This window comes from Pinus tabuliformis, chromosome 6, assembly GCF_031772625.1.
Source record: "Pinus tabuliformis cultivar Carrire ecotype Pingquan chromosome 6, CPIR1, whole genome shotgun sequence".
In the NCBI taxonomy this organism is placed as follows: domain Eukaryota; kingdom Viridiplantae; phylum Streptophyta; class Pinopsida; order Pinales; family Pinaceae; genus Pinus; species Pinus tabuliformis.
Window position 1 is genome coordinate 612,054,726 of NC_142292.1, and position 18,925 is coordinate 612,073,650.

The 18,925-nt window shown below is 34.6% G+C and overlaps 1 protein-coding gene and 1 pseudogene across 1 annotated transcript; one reads left to right on the forward strand and one right to left on the reverse strand.

Annotated features, from left to right (window-relative positions):
• Nucleotides 1–10,269: 10,269 nt before the first annotated feature.
• Nucleotides 10,270–12,932, reverse strand: LOC149260066 (bidirectional sugar transporter SWEET3b-like). Its single transcript, XM_089378720.1, has 6 exons — nt 12,815–12,932; nt 12,371–12,407; nt 11,986–12,208; nt 11,299–11,460; nt 11,024–11,146; nt 10,270–10,722 (listed from the first exon to the last, which is right to left on the reverse strand). The coding sequence occupies exons 1-6, from the start codon at nt 12,852–12,854 to the stop codon at nt 10,507–10,509; spliced, it is 801 nt and encodes a 266-aa protein (XP_089234846.1). The 5' UTR covers nt 12,855–12,932; the 3' UTR covers nt 10,270–10,506.
• Nucleotides 12,933–15,281: 2,349 nt separating this feature from the next.
• LOC149260067 (universal stress protein PHOS32 pseudogene) lies at nt 15,282–15,879 on the forward strand (annotated as a pseudogene).
• The last annotated feature ends 3,046 nt before the right edge of the window (nt 15,880–18,925 follow it).

The window sequence follows — 18,925 nt, forward strand, 5'->3', positions numbered from 1 at the left end:
AACAATTCTAGCAAGGAGATTGGGTGTTGTTGTATGATTCAAGATATAAAGATTTCAAGGGCAAACTGAGGACAAGATGGCTAGGACCATACACAGTACAAAAATCCAATGACAATGGTTCAGTCATGATCCGGACCATCGATGAAGAAACCATCTACATGCTCATCAATGGGCATAAGTTGAAGATCTAGAGGAAGTTCCTTTCCAAGCAGGAATTCATTGAGAATCTGAGGAAAACAGTGTTGGAAGTGGAGCAGGTCTCTGCCTCCACTCCACCCACACCATGAGTTAAAAAAAAAAAAGGAAGAAAAAAAGAATAGAAAAAAGAAAAAAGAATAAAAGAACCCTAGGTGAAAACCTCTTGGAGGTGCCCAAGGTATGCAGTGAGGGTGAAAACCTCCTAGAGGCACCTCAACTATCTAAAAAAAAAAAAACTAGAAAAGAAAAAACAGGAAAAAATAAAACAGAAAACAACCTAACTTATTTTGAATGCGTTGTAGATTGCAGGAGCGTCACACAAGAAGAAAATGACATGGCTAGGATTCATACACCCTTCATAATCCATTCCTCCATCACCATTATCTTTTGCCAGGACTTGGTCTCACTTGTCCTGAATATTTCTCCTCCTATAGGAAACTTTGTGCATTCTACAGGAGGCTCCTATAGAAATCACAGAGAGCTCAAAATCAAGTTTAGAAAAGAATCCGAGGGCTAGAAATTTGTTCAGAAGGCCTATGGACCTCCCTGCCATCATTCACCCTCCTGATTCTCCATTCTATCCCTGTGCACCCACATCTCCACTCACTTTTTCTTCCCTACACACACAAAAAAACAGAATTTTGTTTCTTTTGTTTTTTTTTTTTTTAAAGTAATGAATAAAACAACAACATTCTACATTTGTTTTTACCTGATGCCTTCCAGTTGTTATTCCTTTCATTCTGAACCTTCTTCAACTGTCTCTTCAACCCATGCTAGGGCATCAGCCTGAAATTTCAGAGGGAGAAGCAGCGACATGAAATCCTACAAGATTCCTACAGTAGCTTATCCCTTTAAAAAAAGCTCTAGAGACAGGGTCGGCGCAGCCAAGATGTATGCAACATGCAAGGAGTAGAACCTTATCGAAAAGTCACCAGAGTAAGCCACCAGTTCAAATCATTCAAAGCACCAGCGGCAACAACAATGAGAAAATGAAGTGCCACAGTCCAAGCATGCAAAGCACCAACAGTAGGAGAAATGACAAACTAAAGTGCCAAAGTCTGAGCATGTAAAGCACCAGTAGTAAAAACAATGAGAAAATGAAGTTCCAAAGTCTAAGCATGCAAAGCATAGTAGTGACTAACAGTAACAGGTAAGTGGCTAAACCTATTCCTCTGTTGAATGAATATTATTTACGAATTGCATGAACTATTGGGATGTCACGCTTAAATGAAATCGGTGGCCAGCTAACAAACCACCCTCGTTCATTTCAAACCACCCTCGTTCAGTTCAAATCACCCTTGTTTAGTTCAAATCACCCTTGTGGAGTTCAAACAATCTTTTCCCCATTCAAATAGCAGTTCAAATTCACAGTCGGCACGTGTGGCCTATCAAATCGGGAAGACAAAAGCTCAGAACTGGTAGTGGTGGCGGCATGTAACAGAATAATGGAAGTGATGGTAGTCAGGCGACATGAAATACCATAATTGCACTGGAGTAGGACCAACGGTCTGGATGGGGATAATGTATCCATCCTGCCACCTCACCTTGTCACCACAGGTCACGCCATCAGCTTAAGTACAATGCAATCTAAGCCTCCACCACCTTTTGTTTCATTTGAGTCGACGAGTTCTCGACTGCAGCACTCACCTACCACCTTCAGAACAGCGAACCAGTCATTCTCTACTAGTTTTTAAAAACCTCCTGCTTATTGTGTTCTACACGAATGAAAAACACAATCTACAAGAGCAGAAAACACCGTCTACAAGAGGCTTTCTATAGGAAGGCCAGAGAGGAGCTCTAAAAAGGATAAATTTGGAATTTTTTTCAAATTCAAGCTTGAAAAGAGGTAGGCTCAGAAACCCACTCTGCATGTGATATATCTATATAGGGTGGTGGATTAGAAGCAAAATATTGGTTGAAAAAAGAAAGGAAATAGAGCTCAAAAGTCTACTTGTGTTTTCTTGAATTCCATACAGTCTCTCCATTTTCTTCTCCACACTCAAAAATCTATGTTTTTCCTTTCCCGTATTCTCCTGTAAAAAAGGGGATGCAACCATAGAAACCAAGCCTGTGAAAAAATGAATTTTCAAGTCTGTTTACTCTGTGAGAAAAAAAACATTGTTTTATATCTTTTGTGTTCTGTTAAAATATTGAGCTCCTCCAAAAGCCGAGAAGTAAATTCAAGGTGAAAACAGTTTGAAGGGAGGGAATTGATGCTGTGAGAAAAGAAGAACAGGAGAAATTCCCTCTCTAGTTTCAGAAAGACAAACATCAACTATTCCTTTGTTTCCAATTCTTAAAGTTGTTGCCTTCTTCCTCACCTGAGCATTTTCAGAGGTCACTAAACACCATGCCAGGAGGTTTTATGAGAAAGGAGCCTTTGAACTCCAATAAATTACATGAGCACCCAGAAGTGGTGGCCCTTTTCACCAGGGAAAAATGGATGTCTTTCTTTGAGAGAATTCATGGGTATGATGAGGAGGTAAACGAGGAATTTTTAATGTCCTTAAGACCACATTCAAAAACCCATGCTACAATCAGTTTCAGGGGTTTGACCATAGAGCTTACACTAGAATTCATCAGCAGAGTCACAGATCTTCCACTTGGGCTCCCTTGGGGCAAAGAGGAAAAACACTAGGAAAGGTTGCTAAATAGACATTTTTCAGCTTGATGAACATCCTGTAGAAGATAAGAACGGGGTCAGAAGGACAAGTTTACCTCATCCATGGGGTGAGGTCAACTACCAGATCATGAAACATATCTCTTGTGAAGGAAGATTCAGTATAGCTTATGGTTATCACTTTAGATTATTGCATGAATTAAGATATGGAATGGACCTACCTACAGCTAGAAAACTCAGTCTGCCATATTTTCTCCTCCAGTCTTTGATAGAGTGTGGCACCACGTTGAATGCAAGGATTCCAGACCAATTGGCCCACCATAGGCTCATCAAATTGTTGGTAGAGGATGCGCCACACATATACACCATCCCTATAGCCTAGGAAATTTTTAGGAACATGTCTAGAGAAGATGACATAAAAACTCTTACTGATGACCTTAGCCTATCTAACAGTGAAGAGGAGGAGTAGACAAAGGAACTTGGGAAGGAAATTCATGAGGAAGCATAAAATATTCAAATAGAAGAAGAGAAAGAGGAAAAAAAGAAAGAAGAAGAGAAACCAGACCAAACCACAGTTGAACCTAAGGCAGAAAAGAAAACATCATCAAAAACAGAGAAGAGGAAGAGGACAAAAGCTGAGAAGAACAAGCCGAAGAAAGCTCAGAAGAAAATTTCCACGGGAAACACAGAAACTCAGCAAGAAAAGGAGGACACCACCAGAGACAACAGAAACAAAAACAGAAATAGCAGACACGGGAAAAGATGCAAAGGATGAAAAAAAAGAAAAGCAAGAAGAAGTGTGTCTTAAGACACTAGCAAGGGAAGCAACAACTGTCCTTGCTGCATTGAGCACTCCATCTAAGAAAAAGGGGAAAAGGAAAAGACAAACATCTATGCATTTCAAAGCTTGGAGGAGCACCAGAATTAAGGTAGGCAAGCCACAACCACCATCAAAAGAACCCATTATCATTGAGGATGCACCTACTATGACAAGAGAGGAATCTCCTTCCAAAATCTCTATCACCTATGAGAGAGGGAGTCCTAAGACCTCCACCTAGAAGGAAAGGATCAAATTGATGGACTCTAAAGCAGTCGTACAGGAGGCACAAACCTCTCTACAGGAGACATTGGCCAAACTCAAAGAAACTGAAAAATTGGAAAAGAATGTAGAAGAGCAGTCCCAAGAGGAAGGTAAGGCCAAAGAAATACCTGAGCCAAGCCCTCAGCCTAATTTAGGCTCCTATTACAATCTTATAGAAGGTGGAAAGATCATCCCATAAAAATTCGCGGTGCCTCTTTTCTATGAACTAGAAAAGGAGCGAGTCAGGACACACACCTGGATGCAAATTTCCAAATCTAAAGGGGTTGAAGATATAGGGCACATGGAAAACAAGTTGAGAGAGATGAACAGAGAATTGGGCATGGTAAGGCACATAGAGAACATTAGAAGAGCTCAACTACATGAAGAAAATGTACTGTTGAAAAAGTAGCTACAGGAAAGGGGTCCTCAAGGAGGAGATAAGCTGCCAATTTTGGATGGACAACAACAAAAAGAGGGACCCCAGGCAGATAGTGATGCAACAGAGAAACAATAGCAAGAAGAAGAACTATAAACAGAGAGTGAAGTAGCAGAGAAACAACAGCAAGAAAAAGAATCTCAGGAAGCAACTAAAGTGCTGATTTTGAAAAGGCAACTGTAGGAAAAGGAAGTTGACATGGCCTACATGGCCAGCTAGGAAATGGAGGCCTTACAGTGTAGACAACCAGCTAGATCATATGAACTGTATCTCAAATATCAGTGGCTCCAATTCCAGATCAACACATTGGCCCAGAGGGGCACAACACCATTTCAAGATTATGGCCAATTTATGCATTTATGTGATAATAGTTCAGCTAAGGATAAAGCCAAGCTAGAAGAATTTTACCTTCACAACATGGCACTTCCTGACATGAATTTATGGGATCCAAATGTTACATTTGGAGACCTACAGCTCATGGCTATGGCTTTTTGGTTGAACCATGAAGAAAAGAGGACAGTGGAAATTCAAAAAATCATGGCAAAGGAGCTAAGTGAGCCCCTGATGATAAGGGCAGAACCAGCAGAACCATTAGATCTCATCTATTCCCACTAGCACCTTGCAGCCAATCCTCACGTTGCCCCTAACTATGTTGACAGGCAAGCATAGGCTATTGCTCACTTTGAAAATACGGAGAGATTGTTTGGTGATGACTGCCTTCATGCCTGCATGAGAAAGTGGAATACATTATCACATAGCCTAAAGATCAGGGAGTATCACTCCCCAATTACAATGAGGGAAGCTATGAGGAGAGTGCCCCTATATAAACAATCAATGCAAAACATGAAAGCCAACTGGATTGATCTTAAATTCAGTCCTCCACTGCTGCTAGGACTTTTGGAAGGAGTTAAGGAGGAGGAAGAACATAAACAATGGGAGGAAGTGGACAGGAAAGTAGGTTTCCATGACAAAGAAGAAGACATCACATCAAAGGCTTGGGATGTCAGGGAATTTTTTAGAGCTATTAAAGATGAAGAACTAGATTAGTTGCTTAGAGGATGAGCAACCCATTCAGCAAGGGGGTGATGATGAGCCCCATAAATGGATAACTATATGGGCTCATTCTGCCTATTATTTTCATTTAATCCACCATTCTAAATAGTTTTGTGCATATTTTTGAATATATTTATGTGAATAGAGTGAATGGGGATAGTCACTTTTCCATGTAGTCTAATGAGTGTTATTGCATATTTTTTGGACAATTTTGGACAAGGACCAGGAATTTATGAGCAAAATGGCAGCCAAACTCGAGGAAATAGGGATGAAAACTTGTAGGAGGGGTGTCTCCTTCACTAATGACCCCTTCCTCAAATTCTTCATTAGCAGTTCGGAGTACAAAGGCCCACATTGATGATTCCAAGGGGCAGCTAAGCATGTCAAATAGGGTTGCTGTTATCTTTAGTTCTAGAGAGCCGAATTCCTTAAGTTTAGGAGGACTGTTGGGAGTCCCCACTTGCATAAATAAGAAGGCGTCAAGCCTCAGTAGGTTAGCCATTTCTTAGTCTATTTCAACACTTTGGTGCAACATTGTACTCAGCTCATTTTCGAGCTCTTTCTGAAGACAGTTTTGTGATGTAACTACTATTTTTTGATAAATGGAGATAAACCAAGTTTTGAACCAGCACTGATCTCTTCTAAGAGGGCTGAAGCTCTTAGGTTAGGGCCCAACCCAAGTTGTCCAATACATCCTTTATGTCTTTATATGATTTTGCTTTCATTCATGAGATAATTTCTATTGTTTAGGTTCATTTTGCTTCATTAGGTTAGGTTTCATTTGATAATTAGAATAGTTGTTTTTTCTTCAAGTTTCTTAAGTAGTTTGCTGCAGTACAGAGAAAGATCAAAAAAGGTCAACATTAGGTCTTGATCTCCTTTTTCCCTCCTTGGAACCTGATTCAAGGTCAAGGCACTACTGCTGCCACCAAAAACATAGTTTTTGCTCTTCCAATGCAATTGCTAGTGTGATATTTCGAGTTGGAGAAGTTGACATTAGTTTAGATTCACATGCTTAGATCGTTTCCTATTTATTTACCATAGTTTTCTCACATGATTTCTTATTCATAGGATATTGTTCAGTATTTCTCTGGTTTTAGGTCGGAAATTAGGTTAAAATAGACAAAACTATGTTTTTTGGTTCTTGCTTTGGTCAGTTTTGAGAAGTAAGTGTGCAACTCTCTTGTAAAACATTTCAGCCCACTATCCCTCCATTAAACAGTCAGCACCAACTCACTTCTCCAAGATTTCCCCACTCATTCGCCACATTTCGCCAATCTACCCTAATTTGAACAAATCCAACCATCTCTTTCATTTCTGATCTTCTTTGACAAGTTATAGACCCCCCAACACCTTCATCCAGCCTTTATTTCCCCTCTCCCATTGCTTTTCCACCTTCAAACCTCTAAAAACCACTTTCAGCCTCCTTATGTAAATCCTCCTGTAAAACCCCTTGTAAATTCCTTGTAGCTTCCTATAGAACTTCCTGTGAGTGATTTTTTGAAGTCCGATCATAATGGAAGTCTTCAGAATGGTACTAGGGGCTTTGTAGGACTCCTCCATACCTTCCTCACCTTATGTAAAAGCCAACTCCATCTTCCTTTGCCACCAAACCCCTCCATAGCCACAACCAGTCAAAACACAAGCATAATAATTCTATACAAAAATGCTTAGAAGTACAAAAATATAATTTCTCATCATTTCTTTTCAGAAGTATCTTGAATAAATGCAATTTACCTTTTTAGTAGGCAATGGCACTCATTTCATCAGTTTTGATCTTTTTTCCTGCAACAGTAGGGATTAGTGGGTAGACTAGGGTTTGCTAGGGTTGCGTTTCATTTCAGTTTTCATTCTCTTTTTGCAAGTAGAATAGCCTCTTTCGAGTTAGATTTCTTTCATCATAGTTAAAATCTTCTTCTGAGAATTCCTAGAAGTTGGTTTAAGCTCCTAGCGAACTTGCGCCAGCTAATCAAGTGACAGCCTGCAGTAAGAGTTAGTACTTATGCATATAGCACTGTCACTTCCAAGTTTGTTACGAACTATCGAGTTGAAAAAAGTAAAGAAGTAGCAGAGGCGGTTGTTGATCCATGCTAAGAAGTTGTTGAATAGTAGAAACAAAGGTTAGCCAAAGATCCAGGCCTTTATGATAGAGATCCAACTTTTTACTTTCCAGATCAAGATCCATATTTGGGTTTTCGAAAGTGAGATCAATAGCTTTCCTATATGAAAAAGGAAACACTAGAAATCAGCTAAGATAGTCATACCAACGTCAGCAGTAGTATATCCAGCAACAGAGCTAGCAACACCAATAGCATATAAGGTGGAGGCAGAGACGGTGTATCCTCGGGCTAATGGAATTGTATATAAAGCCCCTTGAAATAGTTCAACAGTTGATCCAGCAGCAACAGTCAGTTAAGCAGTAGATTAAACAAGTGAGTTAGTTGTTTATGGGTTCGTTGATTCTGCTGATGCACATGTAGTTATTGAAAGAGTTTACCGAGCAAAGGCATCAGAGTAAGGTCAATGGAGATTTTCTGGAAACCAGCTTAGCAATGGAAATATGGGTTTTAAGAACAATGTGAAACTCACACTAACCCAGAGATATATAAAACCTATCTATACAAATAGAGATTTTATATATGGTATAATATGGCATATTATTATGTCAACATGTTTTTTTCTAATGGGGTTTTTAGAATTTTAGTTTAATTATTAATATTTATTAGATGAATGGTAAAGGTTTAATCTCATGAAATATTTTAAATATTTTTAGTAGTAATCACATATTAAAGGTCGAGATTTATGTCAAATGTAGTTATGTTATTTCTAATTTTTTTTAATTAAATTGATTAATTTTAAAAAATGTCACATGATTAAATGGCATATGAAATGAGTTATAGTTTTGTGGGCATATGGTATTGATAAACCATGCTATTTGCCCATATTATTGTAATTATTTCTAACTTAAGAATCTCCATTACAAAGATAAATCTCCATAGTTAAAAATCTTATTACATGAATTGTTATTGTTATCATCTTAAATATGTAACTAAATATTTAACAATATTATGCTAAATAAGAAAATAAATAAATAAAATAAATAAATCCAAATTTAATTAAATTTTTTTAATTTTTTTAAATAATCTAAATAATATAAACCATTTAGAAATAAATTATTATTATTATGATGTTATGTGATGCTTAAATGGTATGTGACTTTTCCTTCCGCTATCGATTACGTGGAAATCCAACATCCAACAATGCATAACAAACTGGACTACTGAGAGTAGTAAATTCAAGGAGATTCCTCTTTTCATATTAGTGGATATTTCGAATCCTAGCAATCATGTTTGTTTGATGGGCATCCTATCAATACAAACTGGATATGCTACATGATTTTATCACGAGAGACTGTCATTTGATGGCGCGACACAACTTGGCATGTTTACATGTGGAGCTATATTTGAAGATGAACGAAAGATCGCTCTGGAATGGAGGATCACGAGAGACTGTCATTTGATGGCGCGACACAACTTGGCATGTTTACATGTGGAGCTATATTTGAAGATGAACGAAAGATCGCTCTGGAATGGAGGATCACGAGAGACTGTCATTTGATGGCGCAACACAACTTGGCATGTGCACATGTGGAGCTATATTTAAAGATAAACGAAAGATCGCTCTATGTTTTCTTTTTATGGAATGGAGGACCACGGATAAATACTTGAGCTGAAATAATTGTTTTATGCGGATTACTTTGGTTCCTGAACAATAAGCAGTTTACCGTCTCTGTATCAGGTAATTCAAGATTTTTTATTGGAAGAATACAGGGACATACTTCTTTTGATCCTCCCACATTATATGGAGGCAGATGTCCAAGCAAAATCTGAGAGAGGCATATAGAGCTATCAGATACATATATATAAAAGACAATGTCACCGGCAATGAAAGCCTGATTAACACTGTTTTGTTCTTTTATGTGGTTCATAAATTATGCTTAGCTAGAGTTTAATTTTGGAAAGTTTTTGGGAACTTTCATGGGTATGCATATACATATGTTGAAAGTTATTTGGTTAATTTCTGAATATTTCTTAGTAGTATTGATATATATTCGTCGTGAATTTTTTTTTAAAAGTTATTAAATTTAGAAAAAATAAATTTAATATTTTTTATAATAAAAGTGGTATTATTTGTATCAATTATTTTATAAAAAATAAATAAAAATATTATATAGAGAGAGATATTTCCCAATTGGTGATTAAGTAATGTGATTCCTGAAAAAAATGAGAGAACCAAGGTTCAAATCCCTTAGTTATAACTTGGTTTAACATGTAGACCCTAATGTTTACTTGTACCTAAGTGAGTATTAAGAGAAAATGAGAGATCCAAAGTTCAAATCCCAGATAAAAATAAAAAATCCAAAGTTGAAATCCACTTATTATAAAAGAAGAACAAACTTTTACTGGTAACTATTTGGCAAGTGGGTTGTTGAAATCCTCTTACAAAACAACACCCAAAAAAGACCAGAAAATAAGATTTGAATTGGATTAATAATTAATAATTAAATTATTAATACAAACATTTTTAATTTATATTAAATTTTTAAATTTTACCGTCACATACATATTTATTAAGAAAACAATTCATAAATTTAATATAAATGCGAAAGTGATTTGTAAATAAATTTAATAAAAATACAAGACTGATTTGGAAAATATTAAACACAAAAACATACATTGAAATTCCATTTTTACCTCACATATTTACATAATTTTTCATCTGGCGACAAATACTGCCGTGGGAAATGCTACTTCATTCCATTTGTAAGTTTTGATTCGATAAATTTAATAGCAACCTATAAAAAACGTGTTCCTGGCAGAAAATGGGCAACTTGCCTGTTAGACACATGAACCATCACTTTAATATGCAGTGGACATGTATTTAGTAGACTTATAAGACGATAAGCAAGTATTGTGACGAACGTAACGTAGTATTATGTAATTCGAATTTTTCCAACGAGATTCCACAAACACAACATATCTTGAATTTCCTGAAAGAATTGGAATGAGACCTACTCGAAATGCATATTTTCAGTACCCTGGTCTGCCTCCGTTTAAGTTACACGTTCAACTGCATTTCAATATTTGGATCTGAGCAGAACTTTGTGTTGCCTGTTTTGTTTGTCATTTCCTCTCTGATGTTTTCTTTGATTGATTCCGGCTGCTTCTCTGTATCCACCGTTGCATTTTCAACAATCCGGCTCCTTTTGTCTCTATAGATACAATGTAAAACCATCTGACCCAGCCCCAGTGGCACTCCAACCAAGTTTGGTGTCTGCAAAATACATGGAACATGACAATAAATTATAGGGTTTATCCAATATAAGTGGGAGTCTTCTAGGAAAGCATAGGAAATTGTCTAGACCTTTAAAAGTGGTTTGAATCTAGGCAAAAGAAATTCAACAAAATTTGTAGATCATGTTTTTATAGTATAAATAAATTAGTACTATTAAAAATCTCTAAAACACGGACATTTTTTACTTGGATTTACAAAAATTCCTAACCAAATTTTTTTAAAATATGACAAGAATTTCCATAACTTTAATCATTACATAAAGCAAAGAACAAGATATTACCATGATGGCTATGTCTCTGCTCAGAGCGCCATACACCAACCACAACAGGCTTCCCAGAAAAGCAAACAGCGAGAAATAGAAACTCGGCATGAATTTCGCACTCTTTGTTTGAATGACCCGTTTCTGTATAAAATTATTAACATAAGAGATGATCAATGTAACAAACAATAATTGAAGATGTTCAAATCAACTCCGTTGAACCTTTGGAGATTTTTTTGTTCCACAGCTATGTAACGAATTACGGAATTAACAGAATTAATGGAACATGTGCTTACAATTACTGATAGTGGAGAAGCGTAGAGAATAATAGTGGCCATCAATCCTACAGTTCCTACAAGCACCTTCCTATGCTTGTTATCATGAACAACACAAAAGGAAATTATTGCAATAGTGCCAAACACCACCAACACGCCAGCAACCATCGTCCCCATATTCCTCTGCACACAGACATGTATGTGAATTATTGGAAAATTTGAAAGCGTGTAATTTTATTATATTATAAATTAGTATAATTATATAAATTAAATCACGGATAACTAATATTATAATATTATATAAAAATTAAAATATTAAAACAATAAATAAATAAATTTGTGAATGTAAAGTTTTATAATTTGAGTTTATATGATATAGTTTTTGAAAGAATCGTAGTATGTATATAAAAAATTTGGAGTGGATGCTTTACTCATCATCAGGAACAATTGAAATTCTATTCAAAATTTTTACTTGTTTTTGATGATAAGAAATTTTTTATTGGAAACATTTTACATATATATTTTCTACTCAAAAAAATTTACCCATATATCACAATTTTTTCTTTTCTTTTCTAATTACAACATATGATAAATAAATTAACTCAAATTGATAATAAAATGTAAAAACTTTTAATAAAAATCACATCATCAAAATTTTATTTAAACCATCACAATAATATTTATTGAAAAAGTATGCTGAAATAATACCTTGCTTTTGGGTGTAGCGAAAGTGAGATAGATGCAAACAAAACAGCACTCTAGCAGAAGGCCAATGCTGTTGACAACCATAACAACAACATTATCCCACCCATTGCTGATTAAAGGCGACCCATATAACGTGTACACAAGGCAGTTGAACAGCGCTATTGCATAGGGCAGTCCTGAGAAACCGTCAGTGGTTCTCTTTTCTATTACCCTCTTGAACGTTGTACTGTTAGACCAATATAACAAAATAATATGTTAACGTTATACATTATATTCAGAACGACGAAAGCCATAAAATAAAATGTTCAAATCAAACCTAATATTACGACTAAAGTCGTTGTGAAGTTTATTAATAAGGACAATATGATAAGTTTGAGCTGATACTTACATTGCTGCACCATACATAAGCAAGGCAAATGCACTTCCTGCAATGCCATGCCAAATAAATCAATTGACATACCTATTATGAAGTTCATCACATAGCACTGAGATGAGGATAAATTTTCAGTTTCATATTTATATTTTTATGCTTTTATTTTTAAGAGAAAAATGAAACTTGTTTTCAGATTGTTTGTATTTTTCTATATTAATAGTCCAGAGTGAAATTTTTAAAAATTTAAACATAAATTCTAAAAACCAGAATTAGTGATGAGACTGACTAAATATAAATAAAATGAGATTTACAAATCTATTCCAAATATCAACACTCTAAAAAGCCATAATTAATAATGAGCTTACCAAATAAAAATAGAACTCGCTAAATAAAAATAAAACTATCTAAATTTAATCAAGCTTAGATATTCAAAATAAGAGTATGGTGGATATTACTGACCTAAAATGCCAACCCCCAAACGTACGAAGTAATTCATCATTCTATCGCAACCAGGGGGTGGATTATATCTTTTGCTTATTGCAGGTGTGAGAATACCAGAGCATGGGAGGATATTTATACCCATTTGACATGATTGCGCAAAAACCGACTTATTTGCCCATATCAAATAACCGACTTATTTTCTCGACTTGATATTACTCGTTGTGAGAGGACATGATTTCATAGCCAATCGCAAAAACCGACTTATTTGCCCGTATCAAATAAACAAACACTTTGCCATTGGGTACGAACGGTTTTGATTGGCAAACGTATTTCGTCCCTACATTTGTAAATGCCCTTTGAGACTTTTTAATTTCCTGCCGGCTTTTGAAATTCAGTTGTCTAATCAAAATATTTAGTACTGGTTTCCTATTGTGGCACGCACACATTTCCTCCCTACGTTTAAAAGTTATTTTAAGACTTTAATATCCAACCAGCTTTCCTAGTGGTTTCGAAATTCGGCACGCGCACTGAATTTGCTTTTGTCGTTGACAGAAGATGCCATATCTGTAGTCCATATCTGTTTCCAATGTAGTCCATATCTGTCGACTAATCTCCCGTGTTCATCTCAATCGTACTTTTTAGTTCAATCTCTTTTGCTTTTGTCGTTGACAGAAGATGCCATTTCTGTAGTCCATATCTGTTTCCAATGTAGTCCATATCTGTCGACTAATCTCCCGTGTTCATCTCAATCGTACTTTTTAGTTGAATCTCTTTTCATTTTCGCTATGGAGTTGTCTATAATGCGACTTTTTGGAGATTCCGGTGACGGAATCTGGCGGAAGAAATTGAGGTTAAATGTTGATTTGTTGCAGTTAAAATGGTTTTTTAACTGCATATTTGGATTCAGCACCCTGAAAAACCCCTAGGACGCTTTCATTGTGCAGAAACTAGCTATCAAACGTGCAATTCCAATAAATTCCCGCCGGATTTCGACCGGAAGAACCCGCCAGAAAAACTTTCAAAAAGTCGCGTTATAGACAACTGCTTTCGCTATTAGTATCTTGAATAATTTCTAATATCTTGAATACTTTTCACAAATATATTGAAGCATATATAGTTTTCAATGTAATTATGGTCATCACTTTCGAAGGTTCTCATAATAATATTTTCTTTTATGTACAGTTTTCATGCCATTGTGGTTATTACCTCGAAAAGTTTTAACAACATTTTATTAATCAACTGCTTTGGTTGTACCCGATTTTGTGGTTATAAGTTTAAAAGATTTGATAATAGTATTTTATTAAATAATATGATGGTTAAGTTTATTTTAATTAATATTTTATTAAATAATCTAATATTTTATTAGCAAGTGTTTTTAAAGGTGCAAAGATATATTGAAGGAATTGAATATGTTGCTTAAACACTTGGTTAAATCATTTGTTTCCATTTATACAATTGTAAAAATCTTATAAACATATTATATCCAAGCTATAACATGCAAGGTAACAAGGAGAAACATTATCATAAATTCTAGTGGGCACTAGCGCACAAAAAAATGTAATTGCATAGAGGAAATGAGTGTGTGTTGATAATAAGATTAAAGTGATCTTCCTATTGGAGGATATTTTGGGGGTTTGTTTTAGAATTTTAATTCTCTTTTTAAAAATTTTAAATTAATTCAGAGCCATTTTCATAGAACCATTAATTCCAATTTTAAATTTAAATTTAAATTTTTGTTTAGCAAAGATTTGTTGGAATTGCAAATTTATGTGGTATAGTTTACACAATCCAATTATCCAAGTAAACTTTCAAGGTATTGTATCTATATATGCATTCAAAAATATAGTTTTAAAAATGAAAATTTACACATGCTATATGCATATATAGAACCAATATAGATCCATTTTGAAGAGGATTAAATCTCTTGAGGTGCATACTTTTTTTCAAGTCTTTCTCTCTAAAAAAGGTTCACATGTCAAGAGAATGGATCCTATGGATCTGTGGTTAAAATGGATCTAAACCAAAACGGCCTTCTTTAAATCTTCTACCTTTTAGTTTTAGTTTTTTTTTAATAATCGTATTATTAAATTACATAATTTTAATGTTATAAGTGAATTGAATTTATTTATAAATAATAATAGTAACAAATAAATAAATAAAAACATTTTAAAAAACATAAAATTACAATTTCACTAAATAAGAGAACATGTTTTTAAATTATATTTATTTATAATTAAAAATATATTTAAAACAATATAAAATCACAATTTATAATCTTCTACCTTTTAGTTTTAGTTTTTGTAATATCCCTATTGTAAATAACCCTGTGAAAAATTTATTTTAAAATTACGAATCAGTTATAAAATTGATTCTTTATATTTGTAAAACTGATTGGGGGGAAATCAAGAAAGGAGATCTTGGTAAAAGGAAAACGCATGGTTGTCGATTCCATTTTTTTTTGAAAAGCCAAAATTATCCTTTCACAATGCTTTTATCTTCTTCCTTGCAACAACAACAACATCATCAGCAGGGCGCTCATGGAAAGATCGCTATAACAGTGAATCTGAGTGACGAGAGTGCCTTTGCAGTGAAATGGGTCGTGGTTAATTAGCTCCGCCCAGGTGATAACATGATCCTTCTCCATGTAAGGCTAACCAGCGTTCTGTACGGGGCCGATTTGGGTTCTATCGATTTATCCGTCGAGGACGACAACGATGAGGAGTCCTAACAGAAGCTTGAGGACCATTTTGTTGCATTCACATTGACTAAGGCCTCTGACCTTGCCCAGCCTCTGGTCGATGCTCACATACCCTTCAAGATCCACATCATGAAAGACCACGATATGAAAGAGAGGCTCGGCCTCAGTACTGTTATCATGGGAAGTCGGGGTTTTGATGCCTCTAGGTGGACCTACAAGAGTCGCCTTGGCAGTGTCAGTGATTACTGTGTACACCACTGCATCTGCCCCGTTGTAGTTGTCATATATTCGGATGATAAGGATGGAGGAGGACCAATGATATTGACCAAGTTCTCGACAAGAGTTCACAGTAAAACCCATTCCAAAGATCGATGACGAGACTTAGTCATAGGTCGTATTGCCTTCACTATTGGATGCTCAATCCCATGAAACTTGCACAACATATCTCTCTAATGGCAGCTTGGATCTGCACGCCTTCTAATTGAGAGATGGCTCAAAATTGTTGCGAACTAATGCTCTCTGATTAAACGCTGCAACATAATGGAGAACTTGGAAATCAATTTTTCCAGAGATCAAGCTTTCCTGAGCACTTGAACGTGGATGTAGATGTAAAGTTGGATCAGAATGCTTTTCCGCAATGAGCATGAACTTGCAAAGCCACTACAGATCCAGTGATCCTCTGCTCGGTAGAATAGAGTCAACAGAATTCGCTTTATGTTCAAATGTTGCTGCTACTCAAACCCTTGTTGGGTTCTTCTCTTCACTTCTCCAAATTGATTTCAGTGTCTCTGGCGGGTTTGGCTTCCAGAGCAACGGTGATGGAGGCAAGGAGGCTGCCATGAATAAGATAAGTATCTTGCTTGCTTTCTTGAAAGGAAAATATAAGTATGTTTTATTTGGGCATCTTTTTGAAAGATTTCTGACCAAATATAGATAATATATGCATAGTAGTATGCAAAGAAAAATGTGAAAAATGTGTGAACCAAAAAGCTAAGAGAGTATGTACTTTTTCTCTTCTAAAGAAAATATGTAGTTTTTCTCTTAGAATGATTACATGTGAATCTTGTGTGTTAAATGCCAAGGCACTTGTCATTTTCTTGAAAGTGGATATATGCTTAAATTCTTTGTGATACTAGTTAATTTCAAAGTTTCTTGTGAAATAATTATGCAGTGCATGCATGATAGAAATTGCTAATGATGTGCTTCTAGGCAAATAGTAGTCGTTCTAACTTCCTTGAAGAAAACCGTATGTTTCATATACACATAAATATTGTTCTTTTTAGAAAAAAAGTGCATTCTGCATGCATGAAAATAATGAATTTATGCGAGATTTCTTGAAAGCAAAGATAGAGATTCTTTTCTTAAAAGACACATATGAATAGTGTTCATGCAAGAACAAGAATCCATACTTGTTTCATGAAAAGATTATGTGCATTGAAGTAAAATTAATTGTGTTAAGAAAAACACATGTTGCATGCACATAATGGTAGCTATGGTGACATTGGAAATATGATTTGGTGTGTACATAAAGAAAGTATTATGTTGACTCTCTTGAAAATAATAATTCATGTTAACCTCCTTGGAAATATTAATCTCTTGAAAAGATTGTCTTGCTAGATAAGTTGGATATTGTTTCTTGATTTTTAAGCATAAAGATGGGTATCTATAATAATTTCTTGGAAGGGAAGCATGAGAAACTTACATATAGGAAGATAGAGAAATGGGGTTATAATGACCTCCTTTAATAAAGAAGTATGTAACTGTTTACATGAAATGATGATAGAATACCAGAGAAGGGAATAGAATGGCTATTATGATAAGCCATTGGGTGCACAAAGTATAGTCAATGTGTTACAGAGATGAACTCTTTGTATGGATTGAAGAACTATTGAGTCATTTTCTTTAGGAAAATGATATGTGATTACTTTTATTCTAACATAAATATTATCTTAGCTTCTTGTTGAATGAGATGTGTATGCACACAAGATTTGTGTTAGCTTTCATTAGAAATGATATATATTCGCATGTGGGAAAAGACTATAGGTTGTGTGAGATTGCTCTATATATTTTCATGCATCAAAAGTAATAGCTAAAGGACTAGATCTTTTGATAAATTTTATGTAAATTTTCATGTAAGAAGATTATAACTGATGTTTTAGTTAGTCCCTTCAAAGGAATGCCTTAGTGTTTTGTCCTCTAAGAATATGTGCTTATGCGAAGGGAAATGCTAGTTAATATGATTATTTATAAATGTAATCATGATGTCAATGTTGATAATGATAACATGGGCAGGTAAAGTTGGATTACTTGCACAAGGCATAGATTATATTTAACGTTGTGGCAGGAAAAGGATTAATGGTCCATGCAGATGAGTACGAGTTGCGGGATCGTACATTGCTAGAACAATCATGCCACAAGGAATGTTGCATGTGGCGGTATGTATGTAAAGGGTTTCATGGAAAATGTATTAGCTTTTAGCTAGTTATGTGATAATTCATTGTAATAATTTTATAACAATGGTTAAGGGATGGAATCCCTTATAAGCCATTGAGTGAGGGGTGAAAACCCTGACGAGAATTTAATAATAATATTAAACGTTTGCTGGTTTTCACCCTATGGGGTTTCCAGGGTATATCCGTGTTCAATGATGTGATTGCCTATTATGTTAGTTTGATGATGTTGAATCCTTGATGATGATGATTCCTTATTTGATGTGATAATCATAATGTCCATGTAAATTATTAATTAATATGGTTAAGGAAATCATGAAATGGATGCAAGGTTCATGAGACAGTTTATGTTATTACACTACAGTAGTGGTTGTCAATGGTTATGAAACTTACTGTTCTCTATTGCAATTCACCTTTTGTACTAATGAACATTATATTTAATGGTTAACAAGGAATGTGGAGTTGTATCCTTGCTTTTACATGTGTGGTTACCGAGGTATGTTACAGTTTTTTTTTTTAATAATTGTATTACTTTTAGTTTTTGTTTTTTTTTAATAATTTTATTATTAAAATTGCATAATGTTAATGTTATAAGTGAGTTGAATTTATTTATAAATAATAATAGTAATAAATAAATAAATAAAAACATTTTAAAAAACGTAAAATTACAATTTCACTAAATAAGAGAACATGTTTTTAAATTATATTTATTTATAATTAAAAATATATTTAAAACAATATAAAATCACAATTTATAAACTTCTACTTTTTGGTATTAATTTTTTTTTAATAATTGTATTACTAAATTTACATAATTTTAATGTTATAACTGAGTTGAATTTATTTATAAATAATAATAGTAATAAATAAAAACATTTTAAAAAACATAAAATTACAATCTCATTAAATAAGAGAACATGTTTTTAAATTATATTTATTTACAAATAAAAATATATTTAAAACAATATAAAATCACAATTT